Genomic DNA, 18,349 nt, shown 5'->3' with positions numbered 1-18,349 from the left:
GCCCCTGGGGACAGCTGGGCCCGTCCCTGTGCTGTGCAGCTGCCTGGCCGGCCCTTCTGGGAAGGAGCAGCTCCAGCCGTTCCTTGCCTTCCTGGAAGATCCCCCCTCTGCTCCCGCGGCGGCGGGAGGCAGCGGCTCTGCGGCGAGGGCACCGGAACGGCCACGTCCGGCCCGGTGCGATGGCAGGAATGCGATGGCAGGAATGCGGGTGTCGGGCCAGGCCCTGCCCGTGACGGGGCTCCCGGGCCCCGGCTGGTACTTTGGGAGATCAAAGAAGCACAGTTCCTCGGGGGCGCTGCGGCGGGGGCGGCGCCGCTCCTGCCCCCAGGCGCTCCCCTGCCCCGAGAACAGGCGTCCTTTCAGCAGCCCCGGCCTCGCCGGAGGAATTCGCTGCCCCGGCCAGCGCCGCCGGCGCGGGGGAAATCGCGGCGTGTCTGGCATAGCTGCTCCGGCCGCGCTGACCGCAGCGCGTTCCAGGGCCCCAGCCAAGGCCTGCCCCTCTCCTCCTCCTCCTCCCGGGCTCGGGGGCAGCGCCTGGTGTCCCTACAACTCGTGTGCTGCAGGCACGACCAGAGCACCGGGCTGAGGTGTGAGAGCTGGGCTGTGCCTCCCTTGGCCCTTGTGTCATGTCCGAGTGTCCCTGCCCAGCATGTCTTGGCCCTGCCAGGCTCTGCTCCCACACAAGTCGAGGCAGCCCCTCTGTCATGAGCCCCCAGTCCTCATGGGTCACAGCCCCAGGGTGGGATTTCTGCTCGATAACATTTGCCCTGTGCAGGGGAACCAGCACTTCACCACACCCCAGCTGTGCCAGAGTGACCCCTCAGTTCCCCCAGCGCGGTGCTGTGGGACTGCTGCTGGCCCCTTCCCCTCGCCCGCTCGGGCTTCTCCCAGAGTGGGGGAACCTGGTTGAGGGGGGTGCAGGCAGGGGGCTGCTGTGGGGCCAGCACTGTGTGGACAGGGGGACTGCCTCACTCCACCATCCAAGGGGGTGCAGGGGCTGGCCAGGGGATGCTCCCACGCTCTGTGCCAGAGTGTGCCAACCAGCCCTGCAGCACGAGCTGTGCCATGCCGGGCAGAGAAGTGCCAGCAGCCACTGGGAAATAGAACTAACAACTTTATAGAGAAAATAAAATTACAACTGAGAGATGGGGTATGAGCCACCCCTGGGCAGCGCTGTGAGCAGGGGTACCCTCACCATCCCTGGGGACCAGGGGCTCCTGAGGCCAGGCAGGGGAATGGGTCCCTGCATGGAGGATGGGTCCTGGGACCAGTGCAGGGGTTGAGCTGTGGGGAGGGATGTGGAGTGAGAGGAACCAGGGCTGAAAGGGAGGAGCGGGAGGTGGGGTACAGCTGGAATGGGAAGGACTGAGCGGTGGGGGGTGCAGGACCTCCCAGACCGTACCCGTGTGCCGCAACCCAGGGAACGTGGACACGGTCTTCTGGCCAGTGGTTGGGGTGGCAGCCCCAGGCTGGGAGGTGCAGGTGTCGGTGCCTCCAGCACCAGCCCCCCGAGGTGGGGAAGGGCAGCCGGTGGCAAGTCCTGGGCAGTCCCCAGCAGCAGCAGTGCTGGGCAAGAGGCCTCCCTGCCAGCCCCCAGGGGCTTCCTCCCACCCGTACGGGGTGAGGGAGGGAGATGCCCATCTCTCTGGGGTCCGGGGCCCTATGAAATCTGATTGTTGAGCTGACCTGGGTACTGCTCAAACCGCTTGTTGGCCTCCTCGCTGAGTGCATCTCCTGCGGGCAGAGAGAAAGAGCTGTCAGCTCTGGTGCTGCAGGTCACCCGTCCTGCCAGCACCTCCCCTCCCACAAGAGCTGCCCACAGAGCCCCAGACCCTGCCCACCCCCATCCCCACTGCCTCCTGCAGCCACATTGCTGCCCTTCTCCCAGGGCAGCCCTGCCCGCATGCCCTCGCCCCTGGGCCGTGTCCTGGGCGTTACCGATGTGGCAGCTGTGCACCCAGATGCGGTGCCCGTCGTACTTGCAGTTGCATTTCATGGCGTTGTTGGTGAAATCGCTTTCTGCCACCTCGAAGTTGGGGTTGATCACAACCTGTGAGGCACTGACAGTGAGGGCACAGCCCCCTGTCCCACACCTTCCCAGCCTCAGTGGAGCTGTGCTCAGGACATGAGCCCTGTGCCCCAGCCCCACAGGATGTGTCTCCCCAGCTGCCCTGGATGTGCTGAGGGCTCCGAGGAGCCACTGTGCTGGGGTGGCTCTGTCTCTGTGCACCATGTGCCCATGAGCAGCACTGCTCAGAGCTGGAAAACTCATGCAGAATCCTGTCTGAGCAGCCCTGCATGTCTGTGGGCATGAGGACAGGCACTGTCCTACAGCAGCACACCTGCCAGCCCCACCCAGTGCCAGTGGGAGAGAGGGCCAGGTTGCTGGGGGATGTGGAGATCTGGGGCGTAGGGGCAGAGGATGGGAGTGCACACAGTAGGGTGGCAGGAGGGGCCGGGGTGGCTCAGGTCCAGCACCTGCAGGATGTAGTTGCCTGGTTTGACATCAGTGATGTCGATCCACTGGCAGTCGATGTCATGCCGGTACAGGTCCCAGCAGCCCACAGTGATGCCCTGCTCCCCGAAGTTGGCACACTCGTACCGCTTGGCCACATCTGCAGGCAGGAGGAGATGAAGCTCATCCCTGCTGCAGCTCCCCTCCGTAGCCCCTGTGATGCCCACCCAGCCTGGCCCCAGCAGCCTTGTGAGAGGGACACGGGCAGGGAAGGTGCTGCAGGGCCCTGTGTCACTCACCTTCCTCGCACTCGGTGTCCTCCAGGCAGAAGCTGGCCTTGTGTCCCTCAGCCACCTTGGTGCCGTTGGGGGTCAGGATGTCGTAGTGGGTGAAGATGTCCATGCTGTGGTAGTGCCTGCGGGAGGGAGCCAGCGCCTGCTGACTGGAGCCTGGCAGAGGCAGAGACCCCCAGGGCAGACAGGAGACTTGCCCTGCCCTGTGTCAACCCCCCACACCACCTGGGTGAAGGCCTGGCCCCTCACCACCAGGAAGGTCCCCCCAGCCCCTGCTCTGAGGCCGTAGCACTGTGAGTTTGGGCAGAGCTCTGTCCTGCCCTGGCAGATGGCCCAGGCAAGCAGAAGGCTCAGCCACAGGGCCCAGCCTACAGCCCTGTCCCTGCCCACTATGGGGCCTCCAGCCCCAGCACTGCTCCTTCAGGGACAGCCCTGAGCCAAACAAGGGGCAGCAATGTTACCTCACTCAGCGTCAGCCTCACCCAGCGTTACCCTCACCCGGCATCACTCTCACTCGGTGTCACACTTACACAGCGTCACCCTCAGTGTCACCCCTGCCCAGCATCACCCTTGTCCAGTGTCACCCTCACTCAGCCCATTGCAGCAGCACCATCACCCTCTCCCCACCCCACCCAGGCTGTCCCTGCCCACGGCCTGTCTCTGCCTGTGCCACACACGCACCGGTGGCACTCGTGCCAGACCCAGGAGTGCCGGCCAGCCTTGGGGCGGAAGTCGGCACGGCCGTGGTTGTGGATCTGGGAGGAGAAGCGGAGCAGGCGGCGGTGCCCATAGGGCCAGTTGGCCAGGCGGGCCGAGCTGGAGAGGCAGTTCTCCTCGGCGGCGCAGTACAGCATGTGCAGCGGCCGGTCCTCGATGTAGGCCGTCTCCTGCACCAGTGGTGCGTGCAGCAGCAGGTCGGAGGCAGCTGGGGAAAGGCAGCTGCTCTGGGACAGGCCCCACTGCTCAGCGGGGACAGGGCAGTGCCCAGTGATGGCAGGGTTGAGCTGGCCGGGGGGGATGCGGCCCCATCCGCCGGGCACGGGCTGACCCTGCAGCCCCTCCATCTGCAAACCCCACTGCCTGCAGCCTCTTTAGCTGCATCCCTGGCCCCACAGGACTGTCATCCACAGCCCCCATTGCCTGCAGCACCCCCCGCCCGCAGCCCCCGTGGCCGCTCACTCTCGGAGCAGATGATGCCCGCGGCGAAGCGTGTGCCCGTGTTCCTGCAGCTCAGGCTGGCGCCGTGGTGCTGGCAGTGGCTCAGGGACATCTCGTGGCCGGCGCACTTCACCCCGCTCATGACCATCTCTGTCACGTTGCTGGCGTCCCAGTACCATGTCTCCTGAGGAGGGGCCAGGCAGGGTGGGTGGCATGGCTGGTGGCCCGGTTGCCCCGATTCACTCACGCCCAGGCTGCAGCCAGACACCCACCACGCACAGCCCTACCTATGCCCCAGGCTGCCCACAAGGGTCCTGTCCTGCAGCATGGAACGGCCATGTGCCTCTGTCCCCAGACAGCCCCACAGCTGTCCAGGAAGCGCCGGTGTCTGTGCTCACCAGGGCATCACCGGGGGCCTCCCCGCTAGCACCTACCATCACCGCATGCAGGGAGTAGCCCAGGCCGAGCTGACGACAGGCCACCATGGCCTCCTTTGTGGTCCAGCCATCGCTGCAGACCGTGCCCCACTTACTGCCTCGCTTCACCTCCACGCGGCCCTCGAACACCGTCCTCCCGCCGGCCAGGCGGATCTGCGGGGAAGGCCTGGGGCCGTGAGCAGGCACCCTGTGCGTGCCACCTCCCGCCCATCCCCAGCCCTGTCCGTCCCTGTCCCCAGCCCCGTGAGCAGTGGTGGTGGCTGCTGGCTGCCCTGGCCAAGCTGGTGCCGGCACCTACTTGTAAGCCGTGGTTAGCGAATCCCAGACCCAGCTGGCGACAGGCCACCATCGCCTCCAGCGTACCCCAGCCTTCGCCGCAGACCAGACCCCAGCGGGGCTGGTCCCTGTCGCCAGCCCCCACCGCCACCTCGACCCGCCCCTCGAAGCGGCTCCGGCCCCCGCTCAGCCGAATCTGCAGAGAGAGGCAGTGGCAGCATCATCACCATTACGGGTGATGCTCCCAGGACTGGTGCAGTGATGCAGCCAGGGCTATGCTGTGGTGCCTGACGGGCCCTGGGCCAGGGGCTTCAGGCACATGGGGAGGGGGCAGCAGGAACTGAGCAGAGCAATGCACAGCTTTGGGCAGCAGGGAACTTGCTGAAACTGGCAGACTGGGGGAAAGGGAATTGGTTGTGAGTTTGGGAATTGTCTTAACAGAGCAGGGAAAACAGTTCATTTTGAAATGGTATCATTTCAGAAATGACAGGTATGAGAGAGTTAAAAATAATTAAAAGCTCAAACTGGATGAAACGATGGGCCAGGGCAAATGAGAACAGACAGCTTCATTTGCTCGTTTCATCACAGGTAAAAAAATCTCTCTTGGTTGCCCACAGCGATTTTTTTCTGATGTTTCTTCTGGGGAGTGGGCACAGGCTGGCAGCAGGGAGAGCAGCAGGGAGCAGCTGCCCCACATCACCCCTCACATTGCCCAAAGTCCCCTGCAGGGTCCCCTCTAAGTCCCCCTCATAGGGATGCCTGAGACTCTCACCCACAAAATCCCTGAGCCCCCAGGACAGAGAGAAACGTATGGGGTGCAAAGGAGGAGAGACGAGGGGCCCCTCTAAAGTGGATCCCATGGGCCTCCCTCAGCTCCCCACTCTGGGGTCCCACTGCCAAGAGCCCCCCGTGGTGCGCACCAGGTTCTCGTAGCCCATGTAGGGGATGTTGCAGCGGACAGCTGCGTCCTCCGTGTGCTTGCAGTCCTCCTGCGTGATGTTCCTGAAGGGGCAGCTCCAGAGAGACTTCTCGGTGCCCTGGCACTGCACCTCATTAAGGTGGATGGGTCCCGTCCCTGCCAGGGGTCAGCAGGACTCAGAACTCCATGACACGGGGACAGCCGGGGCCTCTCTGTCCCCATGGCCACTCAGCATGCCCAAGGGAGTTGGTGCACTCAAGCCTCCACAGCTCCTGCCTGGGGCAGTGCAGTCGAGGGGCCATGGTCCCCTCAGGATGCTCCACGTGCATCCAGCAGCCCAGTGCCCACGGGACAAGCCCAGCCGTGGCTCCCCCCAGCCCAGCAGAGCCCAGATAAGTGCCTCATCTGCAGCCCCAGAAGGGGATGCCTGGTCCCTCCGGCCCGGCACCCTCACCTTGGCCCATGCGTGCACCGGTGAGGGCCTCCTTGGCGCTGCCGAAGCCCAGCTCCCGGCACACCACGCTGGCCGACAGCAGGTTCCAGCGGTCGTCACAGATCGTGCCCCACTCGCTGCTCTTGAGCACCTCGACACGGCCCTCGCCGACCCTCGCGCCACCCTTCAGCCGGATCCGGGGCTGTGGGGAGCGGGGACAGGGTGGTGTGGGACAGTGCGAATGGTGTGGTGCCGATGGCCTGTGGGGCACAGCACAGCCAGCCTGGCACTGCACAAATGGTGTGGTGCTGATTGCATGGCATGGCACAGCACAGCATGGCACAACACAGGGCTGGCCACGACTCCTGGGATGAACAGGGACAGGACACCAGCCCCATCTTGTGCTCTGGAGCCAGTTACCCAGGGACGCGCACACCCAGTCTGGAGGGCAGCCTGGGGCAGAGCCCAGCCATGGAGCAGTGTCTGGCTCTGGGCCACCACAGGACTTGTTCCCCCCCTCTACAGGGCTCACCTGGCCCTGCTGCTGCTGGCGCTGTTTCTTCTTGTGGGCATTCCCAGCAGCGAAGAGGGGCCCGGGTAGGCAGCTGACGACGGCGGGCATCCCGGCCCTGCAGGCAGCCGAGGCATTGCCTCGGTAGAACTCGAAGGTGCACATGGAGAGATGCACCTCTGTCCCCGTGCATGACACCGAGTGCAGGCGGTAGTTGAGCTGCTGCCGCTCCGTGAAGAGCCTGCAAGGAGGGAGGAGCCCTGAGCCACAGCCAGCGAGGCCAGTGGCAGTGGAAGTGTCACCAGCCACCCTGCCTGCGGCTGCGTGCGCTGCCTGTGCCCCTTTTACCATCTCAAGGGTGACATGTAGTGCTGGTCAGGCACCCACCCCTCACCAACTGCCTGTCCCACATCCCCAGCAGCACGGGAACACACATGGGGACATGCAGGCTCTGGTGGGACTGCATGGGGCTCTTGGCTCTGAGGCTCTCCACTGGAGCCATTTACCTCTTCTTGGGCCCTATGTCCTCCCTGTGCTTTTGTTTAGGCTGAGGTTTGGAGGCCAGCCTGGAAAACAGAAAACAACCATCACAGAGCCCAGGGCCTAAGGTGTCACTTCTGCCAGCAGCAGTGATACAGGGAGCACGGCCTGCCCTGGCTTCACTGGGGGCTGAACTGGGCACCTTGGCTCCCAGGGAGACTCATGTGCATCCCCTTCATGTCACACATGGGTGCAACAGCATCATGTGCTGCCAGCAGTGTGATACAGCTGCCCTCTGCAGCAATGATGCAGTTTCCTGCACACATCCCACGGGGAAACTGAGCTGGATGCAGCCACATCCCGCGCTGCCTTGTCACACAACAAAAGATCAAACATCAGCAGCCACGATTTGATCTGTCAGGTGTGAGTGAGGTGTCTCTGTGTCCTCATCCAGACACCAGACACCCGTCACTGCACCGTGCCCCCGGGGAGCAGGACACCTGGCAAGCAGCAGCAAGCAAGTGGCACAGGCGGTGAGTGCTCAGCCCGGGGCCACAGGGGCTGCAACCTGGCAAGAACCTGCTGCCAGCGGACGGAGCGGTCCAGGCACAGGCCAAGCTGTGGCCAAGCTTTCCTCTGGGAAGAGGAGGCTGCCCAGGGCCCAGCGCACACACAGTGTAGATGTGGTCCCAACATCCTCAAATGCTTTGCTTCCCTCAGACAACAGAGCCAAAACCCCAGAGCACACAGGGAATGAAGAGCAAAGTGGCCCAAAGCAGGGCAGGGGACTGACACCCTCAGGGACCAGGCAAAATCAAGCCTGGCCACTGGTTCCACAGCCCAGCAGCTGGTTGGTGTCAGCCTGCACAGCCCAGCGAGCCCCAGGACACAGCACGGGCCTGCCGGGAATTGGGATCAGATGGCTGGAGGGCATCAGCCCATTCACATTCAGGAAGCCACATCTGGATCCTGCACCTGGTTCTGGGTCCCCAGGACAAGAAGACGTTATGTACACAGTACAAGGACCGGGGGGAGCAGCAGGACAGCAGGGTGGCAGGGGAGGGGGGCAGGGGCTGCTCCAGCCGGGGTTGCCGTGGGTCAGGGGCACTGCAGCAGCCGACCCCCACCTATGAGGGGCTGCTTGGCTCTTCCAGTGTGGTGAGAAGAGCACAAGAGAAAACAGGCATGACTGGGAATGCAAGGTTCAGGCTCGGGGTAAGGAAAACCTTTTCCCCGTGAGGGCTGTATCGCATTGGAGCAGAGGCCACAGGGCTGCAGATTTCAAAAACCAGCTGGATAAGGTTCTGGGCTGACCCATAGCCAGCCCTGCTCCACGCAGGGAGTTGGACCAGGACTCCCCTCCCTTCCAGCCTGGATTAGCCTGTGCCCCACCTATCACTGTGGCTGCATAGCCCCAAATTGATCAGCCTCTGCAAAGCAGTGCATGGGTTTCCAGAACCAGCTCCTGCTCCAGGCAGAGGGATGGGAGCCAATGGCAACCTCATGGAATCACAAAGCATTTTGCCCAGTGCTGCAGGGGAAGGACCTGCTCACTGGGAAAGGGGCAGTCAGCAATAAACCACCCAGGAAACAGCACATTGCAGCAAGCAGGACCTGCAGGTGGGGGTTTGAGGAGACCCCATGGACTGATCCTGCCTGGATTCCCATCAGCAGCTGCAGGAGCTGGCAAGGATGGCTGTTGGTGACACAGGCATGGGAAGGGTCACAACAAAGAGCTTGTGACGGCTGTAGGGCACCAGGGAAGGTGGTGGGACCAGAGCAAGGCCATGTGCTGTGGGCAGTGCAACATCTCCACGCGGCAGCGGGCTCAGGCAAGAGAGGTGCCATTCCACAGCCCCGAGAGAATGGGCTCCAGCTCACTGCACCCACCACCAAACCCAGCAGCAGGATTCAGGGATGGAGGGAAAAGGCAGTCAGACCATTCCCTGGGTCTGGCAGAAAGCCAGCAAGATTGAATGGGCAGAGGATGCAAGAGACCCCGAGCAGATGCGGCACTCGGGGCAGGCCCTGTCCCGCTGTGCCCATCCCACTGGTGCCCAGCACTGCTGAGCAAGGGCTCTGGTGCCCCTGCCAGCCCAGCCCCCAGGGAATGGAGGGGTGTGCAGCTTCCAGCTTCCCCACTGTTGCTTTCTGCAGAAAGCAGCCCATTTTCCACAGCCCTCCCTCCCCATCCGCCAGGAGAGACAGCTCTGCTCCGAGGCCTCCTGCTCCTCACAGGGCTGCAACACAGGATGCTGCAGCCCTCTCCACCACTCCCAGGGCATCCTGCTCACTCTGTGCCAGGACTCCTGCCTGGTGTGCAGCATGGGAACTGCTCTGCTTGAGGCATGGCCAGCCTGGGAGAGATCGTCTCTCGTGGGGAACCGGGGAGCCTGGCACACACAGGCAGGTAACCCAGGGTGGGATTTGTCTTACTGGGCCAGCACAGCCCAGGCCCTCAGTCTGCTCCGTCCAGATCGGTTTGTGCCGGGATCCATTCTGACAGCAGAGACCGGTGGGGCCCGGCAGTCCAGCTCCACCACAGCTCAGCAGACGGGGCACCCCAGCCCCTTACCTGCTGCCTGGCCTCGGGCTCCGGCCCTTCGTCCTGGCTGCTCGCTTCAGCTGCCTGCAGAGCAACACTAGAGCTGCCTGGTCAGGGCACACCCAGCACCAGGCACCACGCTGGGCACCGCTGTGACAGCAGTCCCTGCCCCTCACCCAGGCCACGGTGCTGCTGGAGTATCCCAGCCTGCCTCGACTGCAAACCTCCCCTCGGGATGGGAACCCCCACACTCCTTATCAGAGGAAAATGATATTGCACCACTGCCAGGGAGCAAAAGCTGCTCTCTTGGAGCGGCCTCTGCAGTAGGGCATGAGACAGGTGGGCAGCCACAGCCCCCCGGCCATGCCACGGACTCCTGGCTCGGTTAGCGAGTGCCCATATGGCCAGCTGGTGCTCAGACTGGAGAGCAGCAGGAATGGGAGGGATTCTGGGGAGCCACAATACCCAAAAGCACAGCCCCCACTGTCCCCCCAGCACTGCCCCATGTCCCTGGCACCATCCCCAGTTGTGCCCCAGCCCCATGCCCCTGGCTATTCTCCAGCACCCTACCCCCATGGGCTCCCTGCTGGCCTCACTCACTTGTAGAAGTTCCTGTTGACCTTCTTCTCAGCCGGGAAACCCATCATGCCGCAGATGACGCGGCTGTTGTGGCTGTCCCAGCCCTCGTCACAGATCTGTGCCCAGCTGTCCTTGTAGCGCACCTCCACGATGCCCTCTGTCACCGGCAGCTGCCGCCGGGCCCCCGACACCACCGGCCGCAGGCGGACCTCCTCCACGTGGCTCTGCTCCGTCTGCAGGGCTCAGGTCAGCCTCGGCTCACACTGCATCCCGCTGCCCCAGCTCCTGCCAGCCCACTCCCAGGGATGCTCCGAGGATGCAGTCACGGGTGAAGCACAGGGATGGCCAGGTCCTGCATCCCTGCCGGCCACATCCAGTGGCCCTGGGTGGCCAAGGACCTGACCCTGTGTAGCCCATGCCCCTCATCACCCTGGGTCCCCAGGTGCACCTCTGGGGAACACAACCAGGAAAGCCAGTGCCACCCTCCTGTCACCTTGGGATCCTGCGCCATGAGGGAGAGTGCCCAGAGCACCCCACACCCAGGCACCCATCCAGGATGCTCTGTGGGAGCGTGGTGCTACCCACCCTGGCTATCAGCTTCCTCACCTCAATGACATTGGAGTCCTTGAAGCCTGGGATGCGCTCATCCTTGCAGATGACACCCGCGTCTTCCTCATGGCTGCAGTCGCTGTTGCCCCAGCCCCGGTGTTTGCAGTCCCCGATGCTCTTCTCGCCTCCGGCACAGTTCACGTTGTCTAGCCAGATCCGCCCTGCCAGACACGGGCCAGGGGTGAGGGAGCAGAGAAGGTGCCCAAGGAGCACAGCCAGGGACCATGGAGGTGCACAGCTGGACTGGGGGTCCCTCAGCACAAAGGCGAGGCCAGCAAAATGCCAAGAATAAAACCCCGGGTGGGAGATCTGCAAATGGGGAGTCTCTAGCTCCCCCAGGGGCTGCTCTGACAGTCATAGAGCCCCACATAACATGCATAAAGCCCCATGTCCTGGGCTCTGAACAGCCCTGCACACACTACATCTCTACACCTCTGCCTACACCAACCTGAGCCCACCATACTGGCCCCCCTAAGCCATGCATAGCCCCGCAGCAGCCCCCCACACCTGCACAGCAGCTCACATTCAAACATTCCGAGGTTCCCAGTCCACTTTGCACGTGCATACAGACACAGGCACACGCGCGCACACACACACACGTGCACACACACGTGCACACACACACGTGCACACACACACATGTGCACACGCACACACGTGCGCACACACACGTGCACACACACACGTGCACACACACGTGCACACACACACACGTGCACACACACGTGCATACACACACGTGCACACACACACACACGTGCACACACACGTGCACACACACACATGTGCACACACACACACACGTGCACACATGCACTGCTGGGCACTGGGCAAACCCGGGCCCTGCCCACCCTCCTCCCCCCCCAGCAGCACACGCAGCCCTGCTGGGGCACACACCTCGCACCGGGCAGTGCAGGGGGTGTGCCGGGGGGCTGGGCTCTTACCAACGCCTTTGCCATACTTGGCGCTGTGGGCCCAGCCGGTGGCAGCCACGAAGCCGAGGTGCCGGCACAGCACGTGGGCATTGCCCAGCGTGAAGTCGTCGTCGCAGATGGTGCCCCACTCGTCGTTGTAAAAAACCTCGACACGGCCCTCGTTGTGTTTGCGTGGGTAACCGGCCAGACGAAACTTCAGCTCGGGCCCAGGAGTGTGCGTGGGGCCCAGGGGGGTGGGCTGGGAGCTGCCCACCCCCAGCCACACGCTGCCCAGCAGCACCAGCAGCTCCCGCCATGCCCACGTGCCGCAGCCTCCCATGGCAGCGTGGCTCTGTAGGGGCAGAGAGGGTCAGGGCACGTGCACGCCGTGCTGGAACACCAGCCCCCCCATCCAGCCCTTTGCTGGCTAAACCCCCTGCCCAGCACCAGCACACCATGTGCCTTGTCCCTCCAGAGCCAGCCCGGTGCCCCTGCACGCAGCTCCCACACTGGTCCTGCACCCTTGGGGCTGTCAGGGGCTCTGCCCAGTGCCCCCTCTGCCAACAGCTGCTACTGAGCCCCCACCGCGCTGCCCGGTCGCATCCACTGCACCGAAGGGCAGCGAGGACAGACAGGCACGGGGATGTGTGTCACCCTCAGAGAAGTGGCTGGAAGGAGGGGGACCGGCTGCCAGGGCTGAGGGAGCTGGAACAGTCCCAGGGCACAGGGAAAGTCCAGCTGGACCGACCAGGAGCTCGATCCAGCAAGAGAAGTGAACGGCTGCTGGCCCAGAGGATTCCAGTCCATGCTCTTGCCCTCTGTGAGGAGCAAGGCAGCCAAAGCATTCACATTCCTGTGCTGCCTTTCTCCATTACTCCAACAACATCTGTGGCTCCCTGAATACCTGAGGGAGATGTGGTATTCCTGCACCAGTCCCATCGCAAACAATAGTGAAAACCCTTCTCTGTGAGCTACCCTCCCTTCCTGGTGCAGCATTCCCAGGGATCCCATAGCCCAGGAGCAGCATTTCTGCACAGGCGCTGTCAGCAAGCTCAGGCCAATGCTCACCCAAGACCACCAGCACAGCCACCCACCCTCCTCCCACCACTGCAGCCCCATGCCACCCTTCCAGACAGTCCCTTCCACAGTGGGAAAGCACACACCCCCAAACACCCCCAGGACAGACCCCCAGCAGGACGTCTCTGTGCCCCACATGCCCCCAAGCACAGATCTTGCCCGCCACACTCACACAGACCGCGTTTGTCATTAGACAATATTAAAAAGCACTAACTTTTTAGGTCTAGCTTTCCCAGGGTGATTTAAAATTCCCATGTTTAGCTGCAGTATCACAGAGGGAGGAGAACAAATTCTAATCCTGACAATGCTCCCAGTTGGGGCTGTGCCACAGGGACCCTTCCCGCAGATCCACCCTATGGTGCCAGCATGCTTCCCTGCAAGGCTTCATCCCGTGCTCTCCTCTCACTGCCCCCGTGCCAGTCTGGGGAGGGACCCTCAGAGTGAGGGAGTCAGGGTGTCCTCCCAGACAGCACAGCCTCTACAGCTCCTCACCATCAGCCTGGCCACCCATGCAGGGCTGGAGGCTGGCACAGTTGCCCCACCACCCCACCAACCTCCAGGGCAGGGTTTCTAGAGAGGAATCAGCCCTGTTCCTGCTCTGTTCACTTTTCCAGATGATGGGCGCCTGGTCCCCACTCCAGCTTCTGGGAATGCTTCCTGGGCCAAGGCAGGGATGAACCAGGATGGTGCCCAGTGCCAGCCCCTTTTCCATGCCCATTGTACCAACAGAAGTCCCCACAGGGCCCAGCTCTGCTGTCTGCCTGCTCCTTTGGGCACACACCACATCAGAGGTGCCACCTGGAGCAGAAAGTCCCTTGGGATGAGCACCAGGTGTCTGCAGGGAGAGACAACAAGGAGTAACAAGGACCGGCACCACTGGTCCAGTTCTACCCCAGATACAGTGGTGGGAATGACTAAGCACTTAGTGCTTAGTTTAGTTGAAAAGGTAAAAGGTTGGACTTGATGATCTTGGAGGTCTTTTCCAGCCATATAGACTCTATGATTCTATGAATCACAGCAGCCCCCTCGGTGCAATCACATCAGCACAGATCTGGCTCTCTCCTCTATCGGAGCTGGGGCACAGGGGACACCACAGAGTTGGTGGGGACATGGCACAGGCAGGAGCATGCACTAGCCCAGACACCCGGGCCCCTGGGGTTGGTGGGAGCCAGCTCTGGGCTACCAGTACCTCTGCTGCCTGCTCTGGCACCACGAGAACAGCAGAGCCCAGCAGGAAGCATTTGTGGGAAGGCAGCAGGGAAACGCTCTGCTGAACCTTTTACCCAGCCTGTCCTGGCAGGAGGAAGGGAGGGCGGGTGCAAAGAGCCACCCCAGCCCCGCCAACAGCTTAGGAAAGGGGGTTTCTGGGTATGGGACGGGAACGCTCCATCCTCATCTCCACATCACCTGGAAAGCAGCAAAAGGATGAGTTTACCACTCACAGAAGTAAAAAAACTTCTTATTCTGCCCATCAGTCACCAAGGGGACATTGCCCTGCCCAAAGGAAGCATTAATTATAAACCCTCAGAGCTATCCTGACACACAAATCTGGGCCCCCTTAGTGCCAACGGTCACACACCTAGTGACATGGGGAAAGCTGCAAGCACACAAGAACTGGAGCTTCCCTGGCTCTTGCCCTGAGTGAGCAGGATGCTCTGCTGCGGCTGTGGGCAGTCACTGGGCTGTTTCACAATGGGGTCAGTACAACCCAGAGGACAGCAGCACAATTAATGCCAATCTCCTCAGCCCGGCAGAAATAGCCCGTGTCAGGAAGTGGGAATGGCCTTTTATGAGATCACAGGTTCAGTTAATTGGAGTAACTGTGTTGATGCAACAGGCTGAGACTGGAAGGCATTTGATTCATCTTGCACCACCTTTTAATGAATAATTAGCACTCAACAAAATCAGTGCACCTTCTGCTAAGTGGATTAAAACTGGTCACCTGCTGGAACTAAAATGTGGTTACATGGGCAAGTCACCATTCCGTGGGCTTTCTGGTGAGGATCACATGTTTTTCAAAGCAAAACTGTGCCAGGAGGAGGAAAAAAGTCCGCTCCTGGTACAGACTGCAGAGACAAAAACGGGGCGGGGAGCAGGGATGGGGACAGGGACAGACCTGGACAGCCCGGTAAAGCAGCATCGTGCAGCCTATACCCTTGACTACAAGGAAAATTTAAGCCTGTGCATTGAGGAGCAAATCATACAGGACCACAGACCAGAATGTGGCACCTGAGAAAGTGCTTGGGCTTTGTGCAGCAAAGCACTGAGTTCCCACTGAGACTCAGCAGCGTAACCTCCAGGGTCTATAATCTTTTCTCCCAGGTCCCAATTCAACTCTGCTCAGGCTCCGGTGCCCCTTGTCCCCACTGCACTTCCTCTGCTCTGGCACCTCAGCTCTGCCACTCACCTCGGAGTTTCCCAGTGACATGCCCTGCTCAGGTCTGTGCAGGCCAAGGCCCTTCCCACGCCCAGCCCAGGACAGCTGCTGGGCTGACAGGGTGAGCTCCCTGCAGCACAGCACAGCTTCTTCCCTGTTTCTGTACCACCTCCCTCTCTGAACACGCTCCATGTCCATGTCCCGGGCAGTCAGGCTAACAGGGCTCTCTTTGTGCACATCACTTTTTCCATTTTCGGAGGCATAAGCTGTGCGTTTGCTCCTCTCCAGCTGTGTGACACTGCCCGGCTGCTTGCTCCGCTGGCAGGCTTTGCTCCGGTCCTGGATGCTGCTCTGGATGGGGAGCCCACCCCAGCACCCCGACCATCCTGCTGCCAGCTGCCCACTCCAGCCAGAGACAGTCTCTTCTTGGACCAGGGCTTGTGCTGTGCCATGCTCAACATGCTACCCTGGCACAGATGCACAGCAGCACTCCACTGCAAGGGGAAAGGGCTCGGGAGGATGGGCTGGCTGGAGTAGCACTGGGCGTGGGAGCCTGGAAGCAGCCCAGGTCCTTGCCACTGCCCAGGAAACCTCAGGAATGTCCCAGCTGGGTGTGCACGGGGCCCGAGTCACATCCCAGCCCAGGGCACAGCTGGCACTAGTGGTGGGGTGTCCAAGAGCTCTGCAGAGCCAAAACCCTGAGGTTCCCTTCACCCCCCAGCCTCAGCCCTCAGCTGCTGAGGCTGGCACGGGCATGTGGACCCTTTGGGGCAGAGGGCAGCCCCACATGGCAGCAGGAGCCATGGCACTGCTCTACCTGCTCCCATGCCAGCCCACTGGCTCTGCCTGACCCGGTGAGTGACGGTGGCTCCCACGCCCCCCCAGACAGAGTCACCCTGATAGGGCCAGCAGCCCTCATGGCCAGGCACTGCCCCCACCATCACTGTGCTCCCCCAGGTGTCCTGCACAGGGGCTGGCAGGGTGAGTGGTGCCAAGTGGGGGTGCCCAGGGCCCAGAGGGGGCTGCAAATTCCCAAGGACTGTTCAAATCGGGTTTGTCATTTGGCACTCACCAGGCATGCGGAGGGACATTAGTCTGCCCCAGCAAAACCCCAGTGAATGGATCTTGGGAAGGGGCAGCTCCTGGTGAAGCAGGTCCCCAGGCAAATCTGCATATTTGATCAGCACCGGGCATCCCTGCCGGCACGGGGATGACATCCCAAGCCACAGCAGTAGGGGAAGGCCAGGCCATCGTGGCCCGACAGGAATGTGCTCACTCAGCAGCAGCCTTGGACGCACGCACGGCGACAAGGAACATCCCAAGCACTGACAACTGGGAGGACTCAGAGAGGAGCAGCACAAGTGACTGAGGACCTGGGAAACCCGCCAACACAAGGGAGAGGAAGTTTGCTCTGTTTATCCTTCCTTGGGAACGTTAAGGGGTGATAGAGTCACACTCTGTTGAGGCCCATGCCAGGACATCCCTCAGAGCATGAGGTCACGTCCCCAGCACTCAGGGCAGGAGAAGGTCTGGTGAGTCCCATGGCTTCAGCGCTCCATCCCTCCCCTTGTCCCCAAGGCCCCAGCACGCACAGACCAGAGCTGGGCCTTTCGCAATCCGGCTGCCTGGATGAGCCTGCTTCGCTCTTCCTGCTTCCCAGCAGCCCTGGGATGCATGAAGCAGGGGAGACTCAACACTCCCACCCTGCTCAGGAGGGGATCTGCTGGTTCCCTGCCTGCAGGGCCCCCATGGATCAAAGCTCCAGGGTCAGCACTGCCAAAGTCTGGAGGGGAGCAGGATGCCACAAACAAACTGGTCTCAGAAGCACCAGGGAGCAGCTCAGGGTCACCACGGAAACCTGGCCACCCTGGCAGGCTTGGCATCACCTCCCGCTGGCTGGGAGCTCACTGCCCCTCGCTGCCCCGAAAGCAGGGTTTCTGCCCCACCACCCACTGTGTGCCCCCATCCCAGGCAGGGACAGGGACCCTGCTGAGGAAAGGACACTCTGGCTCTCGGGGTGTCAGCAAGGGCAGAGCACTGTGTGGGGCTGGGGCTGCACTTCCCTTCCCTTGTCAACTCCAGGTCCAGCCCCTTTGGGCTACCTGATGTCCCAGTATCCTGCTGTAACCCTCTAAGCCAGGGCAGGTCACAGCAGTTCGTTGCAGCTCCTACCCCCACCCAGCCTCCCCAGGACATGGCACGGCCCTCTGCTCTGCCTGCTCTGCTCTGAGCTTCCCCAGGCTCCAGAGGGGCAGCCCTGGGAGGGACCAGCTACAGACAGGAAGGAAAGATCCCAGAGGAATTTGCAGACATCAGTCGTCAGCCGCAAAGTCTGGACAGCCCCGACGGACTGAGGGGGTGGCAGCGAGTCTGAGGACTGCGGGGTCTGAGGTCCGGGGTCCCAGGCACCCCGGAGCAGGGAGCCAGCTTGCCTGGAGCTGCTGGAGGTAGGGGGTTGGCTCAGCCGCGGGCTCCTTTGAGAGCAGCTGAGAAGACACAAGGCCAGCAGCAAAGAGAGAATCACCTCTCCAGCCGCGCCAGCCCTCCTGCCTCACATCCCTCCATCCCTCCATCCATCCTCTCTTCCAACAGCTACAGCAAGTTCGGTCTTCATGGAACTCCCGACTCTCCACCGACCCTTGTAACCGGCAGCTCGGCCCACGAGCCTCCCGCAGCCCACATACAGCACAGTTGGGGTGTGGTACAGCCCGCACAAACCTGCGGATCTGCCGGGCGGCCCTTACCGCAGGACACACGCGCTGCCCGCACCCAGTCACTCTGCCCACGGGGCACGGGCTCGGCCCACGGCACGGCCCCGCACCGCGGCACACGCAGCGCCCACGAGGACGGCACGGACACGCTCTGACCACCGGGGCTTTGGAGCGGTGAGACCGGCCCCCCGGGACACCCCCGAGGCGCCCGAGCCCCGCGCTGCGCAGCCCCCGCCGCTCCCGGGGCAGTCCCGCTCCCCGCCGGCGCCGGGTGGGACCTCTGGTCCCCGCGGGATGCGCGGCAGCGCCGAGCGACAGCGTCCGGCCGAGTGCCGGCGGCCCGGGCCGAGCCGTACCGAGCCGAACCGAGCCCCGTCGAGCCGAGCCGTACCGAGCCGTGCCGTGCCGAACGGAGCCGCGCCGAGCCGAGCCGTGTTGAGCCGTGCCGAACCGAGCCGTATCGTGCCGAGCAGAGCCGTACCGTTGCCGAACCGTGCCGCCTCGAGCAATTTCGGTCCCTGCCGCCCTGCTCCGCCCCGGCCCGCCCCGCGCCGTGCCCGTGTCCGGGGCCGCCC

General features: G+C 62.7%; 1 protein-coding gene across 3 annotated transcripts; it reads right to left on the bottom strand.

Annotated features, from left to right (window-relative positions):
- Nucleotides 1-1,095: 1,095 nt before the first annotated feature.
- On the bottom strand, nt 1,096-18,296 carry LOXL3 (lysyl oxidase like 3). Of its 3 annotated transcripts, XM_032686235.1 has the most exons (16): nt 15,094-15,823; nt 11,640-11,961; nt 10,693-10,856; nt 10,108-10,319; nt 6,989-7,048; nt 6,504-6,723; nt 5,993-6,173; nt 5,540-5,694; nt 4,642-4,815; nt 4,341-4,496; nt 3,928-4,090; nt 3,430-3,673; nt 2,755-2,870; nt 2,479-2,615; nt 1,939-2,050; nt 1,098-1,734 (listed from the first exon to the last, which is right to left on the bottom strand). In XM_032686235.1, exons 1-16 carry the CDS (start codon nt 15,259-15,261, stop codon nt 1,661-1,663), a joined length of 2,658 nt encoding a protein of 885 aa, XP_032542126.1. In that variant the 5' UTR covers nt 15,262-15,823; the 3' UTR covers nt 1,098-1,660. The 3 variants fall into 3 exon arrangements, with proteins under 3 accessions (XP_032542125.1, XP_032542126.1, XP_032542124.1); XM_032686234.1 differs by lacking the exons at nt 4,642-4,815; nt 6,989-7,048; nt 15,094-15,823 and adding an exon at nt 18,166-18,296 and having other exon boundaries at nt 1,096-1,734; XM_032686233.1 differs by lacking the exons at nt 4,341-4,496; nt 6,989-7,048.
- Between the last annotated feature and the right edge of the window lie 53 nt (nt 18,297-18,349).

Source organism: Chiroxiphia lanceolata, chromosome 4, assembly GCF_009829145.1.
Source record: "Chiroxiphia lanceolata isolate bChiLan1 chromosome 4, bChiLan1.pri, whole genome shotgun sequence".
NCBI lineage: Eukaryota > Metazoa > Chordata > Aves > Passeriformes > Pipridae > Chiroxiphia > Chiroxiphia lanceolata.
Note: the sequence above shows the minus strand (reverse complement) of the source record. Positions and strands in the feature narration are given on the sequence as shown.

What these genes read in the sequence shown, in the direction of transcription:
- LOXL3 (XM_032686235.1), bottom strand. Translation starts at nt 15,261, where the DNA reads ATGGACATGGAGCGTGTTCAGAGAGGGAGGTGGTACAGAAACAGGGAA. An exon ending in CAAGTATGGCAAAGGCGTTG is followed by an intron (nt 10,857 to 11,639) that starts GTAAGAGCCCAG and finishes CGTGTCTGGCAG; the next exon opens with GGCGGATCTGGCTAGACAAC. An exon ending in GGGCATCATCTGCTCCGAGA is followed by an intron (nt 3,674 to 3,927) that starts GTGAGCGGCCAC and finishes GCCTTTCCCCAG; the next exon opens with CTGCCTCCGACCTGCTGCTG.